The sequence below is a fragment of the Rhynchophorus ferrugineus genome, unplaced genomic scaffold (genome assembly GCF_030347505.1).
Source record: "Rhynchophorus ferrugineus isolate W39M unplaced genomic scaffold, kcgeb_rfMv2 rfM2, whole genome shotgun sequence".
NCBI classification, from domain to species: Eukaryota; Metazoa; Arthropoda; class Insecta; order Coleoptera; family Curculionidae; genus Rhynchophorus; species Rhynchophorus ferrugineus.
The window spans coordinates 37,033,335-37,046,521 of NW_027472581.1; the positions used below are offsets into that span (position 1 = coordinate 37,033,335).

The 13,187-nt window shown below is 35.5% G+C and overlaps 1 protein-coding gene across 2 annotated transcripts in view; it reads right to left on the minus strand.

Moving 5' to 3' along the window:
* Positions 1–226: 226 nt before the first annotated feature.
* tio (zinc finger domain-containing protein tiptop) overlaps positions 227–13,187 on the minus strand; it is a 468,375-nt gene continuing 455,414 nt past the window's right edge. For both annotated transcript variants that reach the window (XM_076397391.1, XM_076397390.1), the window contains exons 2-3: positions 4,638–4,824; positions 227–4,549 (exon numbers count right to left, since the gene is read on the minus strand). In XM_076397391.1, coding sequence (XP_076253506.1) covers positions 1,279–4,549; positions 4,638–4,824 — 3,458 coding nt within the window. In that variant the 3' untranslated portion in view covers positions 227–1,278. The remainder of the gene's footprint in view (positions 4,550–4,637; positions 4,825–13,187) is intronic.

Here is a 13,187-nt window from a genome sequence, read left to right on the forward strand (position 1 = left end):
ATTTATCAAAACAATATATATTAAGTGTTATAAAACATTTATTGTGAAATGCTAGGTAATTTGTTGTAAATAAAGTATACTACTTTATTTACAACAAATTATTAATTATTAATTTTTTATATTATATCTTATATTTTACAATGTTTCACTTATACTTACCTGTATTTATACTTTCAACAAGAATATTGTACAACATATAATATGGATGAAAAATAAATAAAAACCATTTATTCATAACATATATTTTATTTGAGCCTTCATTGCGATCAAATACAACAAAATAATTAAATAAGTTTAAATTTTTCAATATAACATAAAAAGAGCTTTGCCAAGATTATCAGCTAATGCGTATACATTTTTTGTATTATTCAGTGTAGTATATTTATTGATAAATAGTCATTTTTTTTCTTAAAACTTTTCATGGAAGAAGAGATATTTACGACATACGTATACTTAGTTCTTGCGATTTCGAAGGTGGTCTATCATAGATTCAGATAATTATACAATTTGTTCTCGCGGACACACGTAAAGTTTTGTAACGTTACAAAAAAAATCAGCAGTCGTTTAAATGATTTCGATTAAAATAATCGGCTATTAATAAACCACCAGCAAAAATCTACACTTTTAATTATTTTCGAAAAATCACTTCAACAAAATAAATCTTTTTAAAAAATGAACATCATCCAAACTGAAAATATATTTACCACTACAACTCTTGTTAATACTTTAAACGATTCGGTTTTTTCACCAACAACTAGAGTTTATCTTATCATCGAGCGAAGAAGCTGGTCATCACGAATTGGATTTTCTGTTCAAATCACCGACGGGAAATGTGAGAAAAATAGTACGGATTAGACGGCGGTCTGAAATCGCTTGGGACGTATTTAACCACTTAAATCGTAAGTTTGGGTTTTTTGATTTCTTGCCTCGAAGTTTTGTATGATTCCATTTTAAAGACATTCCAAGTGGAAAATCTGATTCGCTCGATACCAGGTTCTTCAATGAGAAAAATTAAATGTATCCTTAGAATACTGACTTATACAATATATACACAAAGTTATGACTTGAAATTCGTATAACAATGATAATCACTGATTTTTTCTTGCATTTTGCAAAGACTTTACAACCTCAACGGCTATGCTACATCGTATTACTACTGGTTGTTTTCTCTGTTTGACGATATGATAACATCACAATATACCGCTGTAGCGGTCGTTCGCCTTCAAGACTACTTAAAACTGTATCTTTACAAAAAAGGGGGAATGTATACAACACTATTTACACATATTTACTAGAAAGCTGCTTGGCCAATTCAGTATACTTGAGAAATTTCGAGTGCGGACTTTCCTCAAATCCACCCGCAGTCGGAGGACTCTTCGGAGCCGCTGAACTCGCACTTGAGCCCGGAAGAACGGCGGTACCTTTCAAAGGCACCCCCACGTTGGCTCCGCCACCACTACTTGCATTCTGACCTGTCGCTTTGACGGTGATCGGGTCTGGAATCACGCCATCTTTGACAAAGTGCATCTTGGATAAGTGATGTCTGTATGCTCCTTTGGAAATGAAAGGGGTATCGCAGAACGCGCACTTCATAATGGAGTCGGGAGTCATAACGGCATCGTTACATGCCCAACTGAAAGCCAGAATAGCTCCTGGAGTAGTTCCAGCTGCGCTGGGCGTGCTGCTAGCAACATTCGCCGACGTCACCGTAGCAGGATGGCTTCTATTATTGGTGTGCGTTTCAGTCTTGTCACATAGTTTCTGTAAAGCTGCTAAAGGGTGGCTGGAACCTTTCTTACCACCTCCACTAGCAGGTCCTTCTCCGGAATTATTCGCGCCGGACAGGTTATCGAACATGGAACTCAGAGCACCTAAGCTACCACCGGCACTTTTTCGATCGCTGTTTGTACTGCGTGGTGTTCCGGACCGATCACTACTTGCTGGACTGCTGGTGGAATTCCGACATGGACTAGTTGGTTGAGATGGTTCCACAGCTGCTACTTGAGGTGAAGCAGTATGACTTCTTCTCTTATCATCATCTTCCTTAGACACATCTCCATTACTATGAAAGCTCTGCCTTTCGTCATCTTCATTATCGTCCTCTTTTTCTTTCTTAATCTTTACTTCTACTGGCGCTTGATTCTCGGAAGATCTATGTTCATCATCATCGACTTCTTTTTTTATAGTTACCGGTGCTTCAACAGGCTCACTATCATTGCCACCAGGTGTTTTATCTCCAAATGGACTTTTTTCGCGTTTAATATCAGGAGTTGAACGAGGCGTACTGCTTAATGGAGCTCCAGGAGGTTCCATTTTTCTCTCTGGTGTTAAGGAATCTACTCTACTGCTACCTCTCTCTGACATTGAGCTGGACTCACTACCACTCCTTTCCCGCCTCGCATAGTGGCTTTGCTGTTGATGATAGCTTCTCAGTAAACTCATCGTTTGAGCATCAACTAAAGGTTTGGTATAATCTACGCTCTCATCGATCCCTAACCGCTTTAATATACTAGATCCCATGGGGGCTTGAGTATGTCCGTGACCAGCATAACCTGGGTTTTGCCTTGTCCTCGAATCAAAACTTTTTTCAATCAACTTCTCTATGGCATTTAAGACTGATGGACTGGATCCATTGTTGGTTTCAGCTGGAGGGTTAGATTCTTTGTTGCTCATGTCTGAGACTGAAGGAGATCGTTGCTGGGGTGATGGTGACTGATCTGACGGTGTTTTCATTTTGTTTCGGTCAGGACTTTCGGGAGGTAAAATATTATTGGACATAAGAGCGCTTTTCAAGAAGTTTCTCTGATTGCTAGTCATTCCACCAACACATTGTCTTATATGGTCGACAAACATAGTTGTTTCAATTTTGTTTCCGCACTTTTCGCAAGTTATTCTACCAGCTCCAGTAGGGTCACGCATTTTATCTAAAATGGTACTACTATCTCCGTTCTTAAATTCATGCTGAGCTCGCTCGAGCTCAAGAAGTTTCCTGACAGGTAAAGACTTTTTACGTTTCTCTCGAGTCTGTCGTCTTCTTCCGCCACTCTCAGTGATCGATCGCATTATGTGCTCTTTATAGTGAGAATTTTTAACCATATGGTTGCTCAATTCCTTCAGCGAGCTGAATGCTTGATCACATACTTTACATGTTAGAACAGCGCTGACGTGACTGCTGGTGCTTCCTGGTGGAGTTTGGTTATTGGGGCCGCTTCCACCACCACCTTTACCTTCATCTGAAGATCTCCAGGATATAATTTGCTCCTGCGAGATGATATTAGTATAATGTTGAGTTTCTTGCATATGACTGGTCATTTCGGCAAGCGATCTGAAGCTTTGGCCACACCACATACACTTGAGGATTTGTCTGGTTTGTTCAGCTCCTTTACCTAACCACACATCTTGTCCGCGAACGAGTTTTCTTGGAAGAGGCATTGTTTCTTTAATCAACATATTAAGATCTGACTGATTGGGCTTTCCACCACTCAAGGAGGAGGCGTTTGAATTTGTATTCGATGGAGATGTCATAGGTGACTGCGACGGTAAGTTATTTGATTGCATGGGAGGGACGGGCACATTTACACCACAATGTTTTGCTTCTTTCATGTGCGTTGTTAAAGCTGCTAAACTAGGAAAACTTTGCTTACACCAAACGCATTTAAGCACATCTTTAGCTTGTTCCGCACCTTTATTTAACCAATGGCTTTGCCAAGCGCTGTGTCTGTTACTAGAAGAATTTCCAGGAACCGCATTGGCCATGGTTCGAAAAATATCATCGCCGCCAAGCTTGCTCAGTTCACTCATTTTTTCTAACGCTTTGGTTGCGTCGCTGGGCGCTGGAGTACTATGTTTAAGTTTACCATTCCATAATTCAGCAGGATTATTCTTGGGTGATAAACCTGCGGCAGCAACAGCAGCTGCGAAATAAGGTAAGTGTTGAGCACCAAGACCTGGTGGCCACTGTGGAATAGTTGGTTTAAAATCCATCTTGGGTTTCCGCTGTGGAGGTTGTGGTAATGGTTCTTCCGAAGTACGTTTTCGACTGCTCACTGATAAATCCAATGGCCCATTGCCGGATTCTCCACTAGGGGGCGTCTCTGATTTCCGCAAACTAACCGAATCACTCTCACTGTCTTCGCTCTTATTTCTCCTGCTAAAATCTAATATTCCTTCAGCCATGTTTTGAGACAAATCCGCGGCAGCTGATGAATTGAGGATTCCGGGTGGGCTAGACGCACTTATTAAAGGGGACACTGGAGCCCGCGTAAAACCACCAGGTAGGGGTGATGTCATCATCAGCCTATGAGATTGTACAGCAGCTGCAGCTGCGGCATTGAGATAAGCCGCCATAGCAGCCGATTGTGGCGGCAATAAAGCTGCTGGTATTGAGGGAGGTAAAGCCACTCCAACAGGACTGAGCGACGCTCCTAATGGCACACCTTGAAGTAGAGCCGCACGTTCCGCCAACATTCTTTCGCTTTCACCAGACGGGCAACGTGGTAGGGTTTGAGATTCAGATGAGTCCCGGGAGTTACATCGAGAAGTTGATTCCCTGTAACAACAAACGTATTATTGTAGACAAAATAACCAAAAAAATAAATGAATAATTATATCAGATTAAGTATTTGTAACTTATCTACCTTATTAAAGTTGAATCGTCGTTAACACTCCGAGGACTGGTAGGAGATGGGACATCCCCAGCCTGTGGTGACTGAGCGTCTTCTTCTGCTGGCGTAGGCGACGTCGAAGTCGGAGTCGCAGAGCCAGCGTCCTCTTCGCCTTCAAGTTTTTCCCCTTCGTCCGGTGATCCGTCTTCTCCGCCTTCCCCTGAAATTAGAAATAGAATTTAAGATATAATTAAAACTCACAATCACAAATTACATCAAACTTATTTTTCGAACCTGGCTTTTAAGATGCATTAAAGTTTATGGCGGAAATAGACGATTGGGCTAAAATTTATATGATATAATAGTGAGATATGATAAAATGAGATGAAACAGTGATTCATATTAGATGCTTCAAACACAAAACTGGTCCTAATTTAATATCCTTTACTGCAATTTTGAATCAGGAAACCCATTATTCACTGTTTATGTACCATATATGACCACTAGAGATCTGTATATTTGAACTCAAGTACACAGCTACAAACCATGTTATCGTGTGCAATTTTTTTCAAAACCAAGTGTTTTTTCACTTATGATCACTAACTTCCTAAACCCTCGTTTCAATGCTATAGAGCCAAAAATGTGGACTGGTTTTTCCCAGCGAAAAATTGAATTAAACTGCTGATATTCACCGACGTCAAGACCTGCAATAGCGAATAACAAACACAAAGTCTTCATCTTGCATGGCAACACTCGATCATGCGTTGCAATAGTTGTGAAAAATGCACTGCAGCAGCACCAATAGGAAGTTTTGCCGCAACTAGCGCCTTCTATTACTATTTTTTCAGATCGATGCAGCATGGCTTGAGTGGCGGAAGTGTTATTGAGTCGATAATGGATTGATCCCAAATCAACATCGCTCTTTCAACTCGGAATCACCATTTTCCGAAAAAGACAAAAAAGTGTTATAGGAAATTATGGAGAATATGTTAAGTAATATATATAGTACGACTTTTTCTAAAAAATGCCTTTTTAAAATGGTGAAAAGATCAGGATACATAAAAGCACCTAATATATGTATATAATTGTAAATAACAGAAAAAGTGTGAAAATCTTCGATAGACGATATTTCACCTCTAATTTCAATAGCAATTCTTTATCAAAATCAGTTAATATTATAATTTTCAACAATGTCATACGTTAACTCTCCAGCCATTTTCAGTAATTTGTAAACTTATTTGGTGGAGTATATTGTAATATTAATACATGAATATATGGTACCTACGAATATCATAGAAATTTCTAATCATCGTTCGATCTTTTTCAAACATAACTTGTAAAACCATACACAAATGGAGTCACTGTTATTAAGAAACCAAATTCATGATATGATTATTACTGACATTATGGAATTAATTAACAGTTTTGTATCCAATTGGGCATCCAGCTGTGCTATTTTAGACTAATATTAGATATCTAGACTTACAGTTTTCCACAAATATCAGTGCTGAGATTGCTATTTGACTAAATGGTAAGAAAATATCGAAATAATGCACTAATATACGCAGTATCGAAGACAGATCGCCTCCGCGAGCAAAACAAATAATATTAAGGTCGATTAATGTTCGGCGAACTAGCATTTCCCGCTGCGACTTCGCGAGGCCTTGGGAGTGTAATTTGTAACAAAACGCGCGCTACGGACACATTAAAAAGCAGGATGTAAGCTCCCATATTTCAATGTGAAACACGCTCGCCTCCATCTTTGATAAAACTCAGACGAGCGAGCGCGCTAAATTTATTACGGTTTTCGTTTTTTCCGCCATTAACGCCGGATCACAACGATATTAGTTGGCAATTTAATGTGGGACGACGGAATTGAATGAATAACGAGAGGTTACACCGGGCTTCAACGACTACAAATATCACAAGTATCAGGCCTTTTTGTATATTGATCATCTTGTCGACTTATGGTTCTCTATTACTTTCAAATACAACATAGCTTAAAAATGTATATTATTGAATTAAATATATCTAGACATAAAATATAATTTAAATATCCAGTTATTAATTTTTTAATGCATTTATATTGTCATTCCATATATCACATTAGACAAAAAGCGAAGCACATCGGACTTAAAATCAAATAATTGTTCTAATTAGTCGTAATTAGTAGGAAGATACTTGTAACTTGACCTAGGCTCAAAGTGATTGGTTTATCACTCAATTATAAAGCATATTTGGGATTATGAATTCGCCTGAAAACAAAAAATTACATACTAAATTACAAAAATGTGGAAGCAATATAACTAGTGGACAACGCGCAGGAAATTAGAATAATGAAGCTTTCCAAACCACATTAACTTATACAAAGTTGGTTGAAGCATTACTCTTAACTGTGGCTTAAGTAGTCTAATTTAATGTTAGTTGGAAAAATACCTATTTAGATATAAAATTCCTGATGTCATAACAAATAGGACCAAAAACAAAAACGGAAGATAAATACTCCTACGAGATATATTTGCAACTTTGTCATAATTTTTAGCACGGTATTGAATACACAATAATAAATTTTAAGAGAATTTCGCAATTTTATAGATTTTTTAACATAAATATGGTTTATTTAGAACTAATATTATCAAGATATGTATCAATGGTGAGACTGGTCATGGTTTAAAATTATCATAATGGTATTCTAACATATGATAAAAAAATTTAAGCACCAATAAAGTGGTTTTCTTTCCTCAGAGTTATTCGGAAATAATTACATTTAAATTAAATTAAAGAAATCATAGAAAAATAACCTACAAAATCATTAGTGAGATTAACAGTCTATGCGTAAAATACAATTCATCATTCATTTTCTCTGAAACAATATGACCTCCTCTGTATAATAAGATTACCGTGTCTACTGATACGTATCCTTGAAGAATCACACACAAAGCCCAGTTTCTTCAGGTAGTTTAATATTTTCAGAATTTTTAATTTGATTAAATTAAGATACTCCTTATCACCAAATTCAATCAAAAATTTGTTTATCATTTTAGCAAATATTGAGTATTAATTACTAGACTATTACTATTTTTACTATATTGATATAGATATAACAGAATGGTTTCTCCAGTCCTCTCTTTTCGCACTCTGTCTCTAGGAACATAAAACCAAACAAGCAGCAAATATTTCCTAAGGAATGTTAATTTGGAAAATATGTAAAAAGACAGACAGCTGATATAAACCAAATATACATTATGTATGTACGTTTACAGTTCATATACAAGCAGTTGGTACTGTGTGTTACTTAATCAACGTCACGAAAATAAAACAAATGAAATATGAGGACTTCAATAGCAAACTGTTTTAGCAATGATATCATTCACAATTTATTACCGACATCAACCGAACGGAATTAATGATGGCGGGTTTTGTGTCATTTATGAGCTTCAATAGGTCGAATATCTGCGATTATGTGTCCCGAGTCTTCATCGTTCGGCATTTCTTTTCCATACCTACGTGTGGATCAATCCCTTCCACTCAAAAATTCCATCGCTCCGCCATAATAAGCTGGACCGCATTAATAAAGATTAATTTACAACGAGCTGCAGAAGCACTAAATCACTCAGCCAGTGACATCTGCAGGTTCGCCTTGAACTATCACGTTTTTCATCGTCGTCGTCGCCGTCTCTCGCACATACTCCAGGTGTTACCTGGCAATAATTGATGGGCCAGTCTGTTTATTGCTGTTTGCCCAACGAAAAATATTTTGAATATCGATATCGTTCAACATTCTCGATCGTATTTTCGAAACTAACTAAGCCGTTACAAATTTCAATAAATCCTACCGATCTGTGTGTATATAAATATAAAGAGATAGAGAAAAAGCGAAATTCTAATAATATTCGAGAGTTGCTTTTTATGATCCTATTTCAGAGTTCAATAGCAATTCTTTATCAAAATCAGTTATTTATCGTACAGGTTTGATCATTTTTTTAAAACAAAACTCTAGTTCGATTGAGGAACCATTATATCAACGTCATTACCTTATCAGATCTGCCATTGTTGTAAAGTGGAAAAAACTGATCTGTTCATAATAGGCAAATTTTCAGTTCACATTTAATGTCCTGTGGCAATGAGTATTTAGAGATGCTTCAATTGTGATCAATTTAATGATAAACAGTAACATCTGATTATGCTTGGTCATCGTGGGGTACATGTGGACCTTTCTAAACAATATGTTTTTAAATTATTCTTTGTTACTAGTTGTCGACTAACCAGGAGCCTCGCTCTCGCTCCTAATTTAGTCTCTGATCTAATAATATTTATGCATTACCATTCCTGTTTTTCGTTCTGGTGTTATCCAAGAGTTGCAGCACTTGGATATTAACATGGGAATGGGGTCTCCCATCATGTATTCATGCGATAGTTTTGATTTTCTGGTGTAAGTAAGCAATTCTACTATATCCAGGTGCACTTACTATGCTTCTTAGGTCTTTGTTTTGGAAAACTCTTATTATATTTATATTGCTTTTTCGTAGAACATCCCCATAATTGAATTACGTAGGTCCATACTTACATAAAATACATACATAATTTTTTTTTGTATAAGAGCAATTTATTATATACTAATAATAATGATTTTCTTACAATTAACCAATACATTTCCTATATTTCAAGTCCACAGATCTTTCTTTTTCTTTTTAACATGTTCCTTTGATTAGTCTAGCCTCAAGTATCACTCCGAGATACTTAACGTTGTTGTTATTAATGTTTGTGCGGTCTGATAATAGGTGAACTGCTAATGTACATATTTACTTTGGTGAATTTTTATTGTCCAGGTTTCAGTACAATTATTTATGTTGTTAATGGAATGTTGTAATTTTCGGGTTGCTTCCTTATGTCTCCGACAGTAAGAATCGGAGTATAATCAGAGCAAATGTAGCAATTGTGATATACATCATTTGTGGTATATCACATGTGTAAAGTAGGTAAATAATTGGCGCAATATACTTCCTTCTGGTACGGCTGTTTTAGCCTCTTATATTGTAGAGTATACTTATCTTGTTTGAACATTCTGGCTGTAATGTAAGATGTTATTAGTTCAATGTGTTCCTTCGGTAAACTTAAAATGCCTGTGATATGTCTAAGGATATAGCTGAACATATTTATCATCTTCATAGGCTTTTGTGATTACATATGTTATTTTATGCACCTGATCAATTGTTAAATATTTTTAATAAACCGAAACAGGTGTGTTGGTACTAAGTTTTTCTCTCTGTAATCGGTTTAATTTTTTCCAACAGGGATTTTTAACATTTCAGCTATTAGGTTTTAGGATTATAAATATTTCAACAATCTTCCAAACGTCTGGAATTTTTTTTAGTTGAAATGCTGCATTGATCAAGTTGGTGAGTAACTTAATTCCCATTCTTGGTAGCTTTTGCAAAAATTGTGCTGTTACTAAACCATAGCCTGATGAGTTATTTAGATAGATGTAGAAAACTTTGATGATATCTTGGCGTGACTAACTGAATCGTCGTATTTTTACAGTCTATGTCTGGTCGAATTATATTCAATTTCACTTTCATTTGGTTTGAAAAACAATAAAATAATAGCTCGAAAATGTCGCCTATATAATTTCAAATAGTTATTTATTAGTACCAAACGTTCAAGCGTCAAAGTTCAACCGTTATTTGCCAGCTGACGACAGTAATTTACCACAACATTGTAACATAAACACCAACCTGCACGTAAGATTATTAATATAAATTAGTTTCCCAAATAAAATCATAATTACATAACTTAAAACGGCATTTTAAATATTTTATCAAATTTACAAACAAACGTCAGTCGAAACCCTAACTGACAACACCCAATAAGCAATATTTATAAAGCTAACATCATTTAAAGGAAGTCAAAATACATTTTTTAAAACATTCTAAACTCTCATTTTTACCAATGGGAGTTTATCTGGATTGGACCTAGATTTTTATGGTCCTCACCATTAAGCTTACCGACTGGCCAGTGACCATCCCAGAAGACATCCGGTCTTACCCAGCCTGATTACTGGCATCACTGGGATGGTTATTCCTTGTTGGATTTTCACTCTTACCTAAAGACATTTACATTTACAATCACTAACATAAAATACATCCATGCAGGATTCGAACACGCGATTATGCCAACAGTAGGAGGACCGTTTTGTCGCCGTGATCACTACGTTAACGAAGACGGCAGTTAAACTACTGCATATATACTTTATGAAAAGACAAAAACTCAAATACTGAAAATTATTATTTGTTTAAGTTGTTGTACAAATAATTAAATATTACCATTATAGCGAAGACGAATAAAAAGTAACTAGAGTAATAATAGTAAATACCTATAGAAATAATTATCCACCGAAATTAAAATCATCGATATTCAGTTGATTGTACCATGAAAGAACGATATTGGTAAAAGTGTATGTCTAAATATCTGATATACATCCATAACAATATCGTAAAGTGAAAGATAAATCACATATCTTAGTTTCTGTGGCTAGTGCGGAATCCAAAATCAAAATTAACTGAAATTGTCAGTTAAAGAGAAGGAAAGAATTAGCATAAAATATCACTTTGTTACTAAGTATACCAGGTGGTGCCTACCTAAGTATAATTTCCCAGCTGTTGTTTTATATTCACCGTTATAGTCAATTTATCGAGCGGGGAATATTTATTAACAAAAATAACTTTATTAGGCAAGTCGGACAAGGCTACTTTCCTTTTCTCCCACCCCAATTGGACCGTTCGATATGTCAATTTGCTAACATTCATAATAATTTCCATCTGATTTATGATTAAACTTTGAAACACTCCAATGACAAAACCAATCATAACAAACATCAATTTCCTCTGATCCGTCTTCTTCTCGAACAATGTAAATTTACTTCACTTTGTGCCAGTTTACTTCCTTATCAACTTTTCATTCCAGATGTCGTGAGAAAAGGGTAATACCATTGGTGTAGGAGAAAATATTTAATGATTAAAATTAAAAATAATTAAAATATGTTGGAGATAAAACATAATTATATTAGATATTAAAAAATAATCTCTAGTCTATCAAGAGTAGCAGAGAACTCACGTCATCAAGATTTATAATGTATCGCCTATTGCAGTTTGTAAATTCGTTTTAAAACCAGACAATATTTTCTTTATCATTTTATTCCAGTTAGAATATGTAACCCAATCAGCCTGCAAAAACTGTTCGGTTGTCAAATGTATGCAAAATTCTTCAAACTATTGGTTATAATAAGAGGTTATAAATTAAAGAGCTCAAATAAATGGGTCAGTCGGAAACACATTACGTCTATAAGGGTTCGTTCTCAACCGTAAAATGCGTTAGAAAAGTAAGTATTGATACTATTAAATATTAAGCTGCTGGGAATTTTATTGAAAATATTTTATTGGGTTGCGGCTGTCCTTCATATTAGTATCTATACTATGACTAAAATCTCTCAAAGTAAAGGAAAGGTATATAATTTCACCGAAAAGAAAGTATCTACATACCTTTATGTTAGCTCTATTGAAGAGTAAATGTATGAAATGTATAGAAACGGTTAGTAGTTTTTCCAACAAAAGCACAATTCAATACAATTGCTTAAAGGAAACTGTTGAAGTGCAGAGTATCCATAGAAAAAGTATATACGATATGCAGCATACGCAGCTCTTTGAGGGATATATGACGAGAGCTGTTAGGAAACATAGGATTTAAATAGTATAACATTTATACATTATGGGTTACTTAAACCCATAAAGATATCCAAAGTAAGTACTAGACATTGCTTTTAAATTATTATGATTCTTGAAAACATAAAATAAAATTAAGGGAGACTTCAGATTTCGGTTTATGTACAGACATAGGTACAATACATAGGTATTTTAAAACAGAACATTAGGCCAACATTTATCGTTGAATAATATGGCCACAGAGTGTACGGAGACGTCCGTCCCTATCACTGCATATTCAATCAAATAGAATTGTTATGGGACGTGGCAAAAATTATTACAGTAGATCGACCTTCATGGTCGAAAAAGATATACAGGCAGGAACTATTTGAATATGTAGCATTTTTTTAAAATTATTTATAATATCACCCTACTGTTTGGATGAACTCCATCATACACACAGAAGAAGATATTAACAAATGGTGGAATGGTGATAGTTCAACATCTAACACTAGTGTGTTAGACTGAAAATGAACAACTTAGTTAGGAATGAAATTTGTGTATGTGGGATTACGATTCATCACTGACAACACCAATATAGGGTAATGAGAGTCGAAACAAATGGGGGTAAGTATATAATAAATATTGTAGTATTAATATAGTATGAACCGTCGAAAATCATATTGTAGAGTGCGAAAGATTTATGTGCGTAATCACTGATCTGTGATTACTGTGTAATCGTTGATAATACATATGAGAGTTTAGTTAAAATGTACGAGAAAATGAATACTAACTGCTCTGCGGATATGGCAAATGCAGTAGGAAGAATGTAGTAATTATATCTAATTTTATTAAGAAAAATGTGTACAGATAATAACAGAAGAAA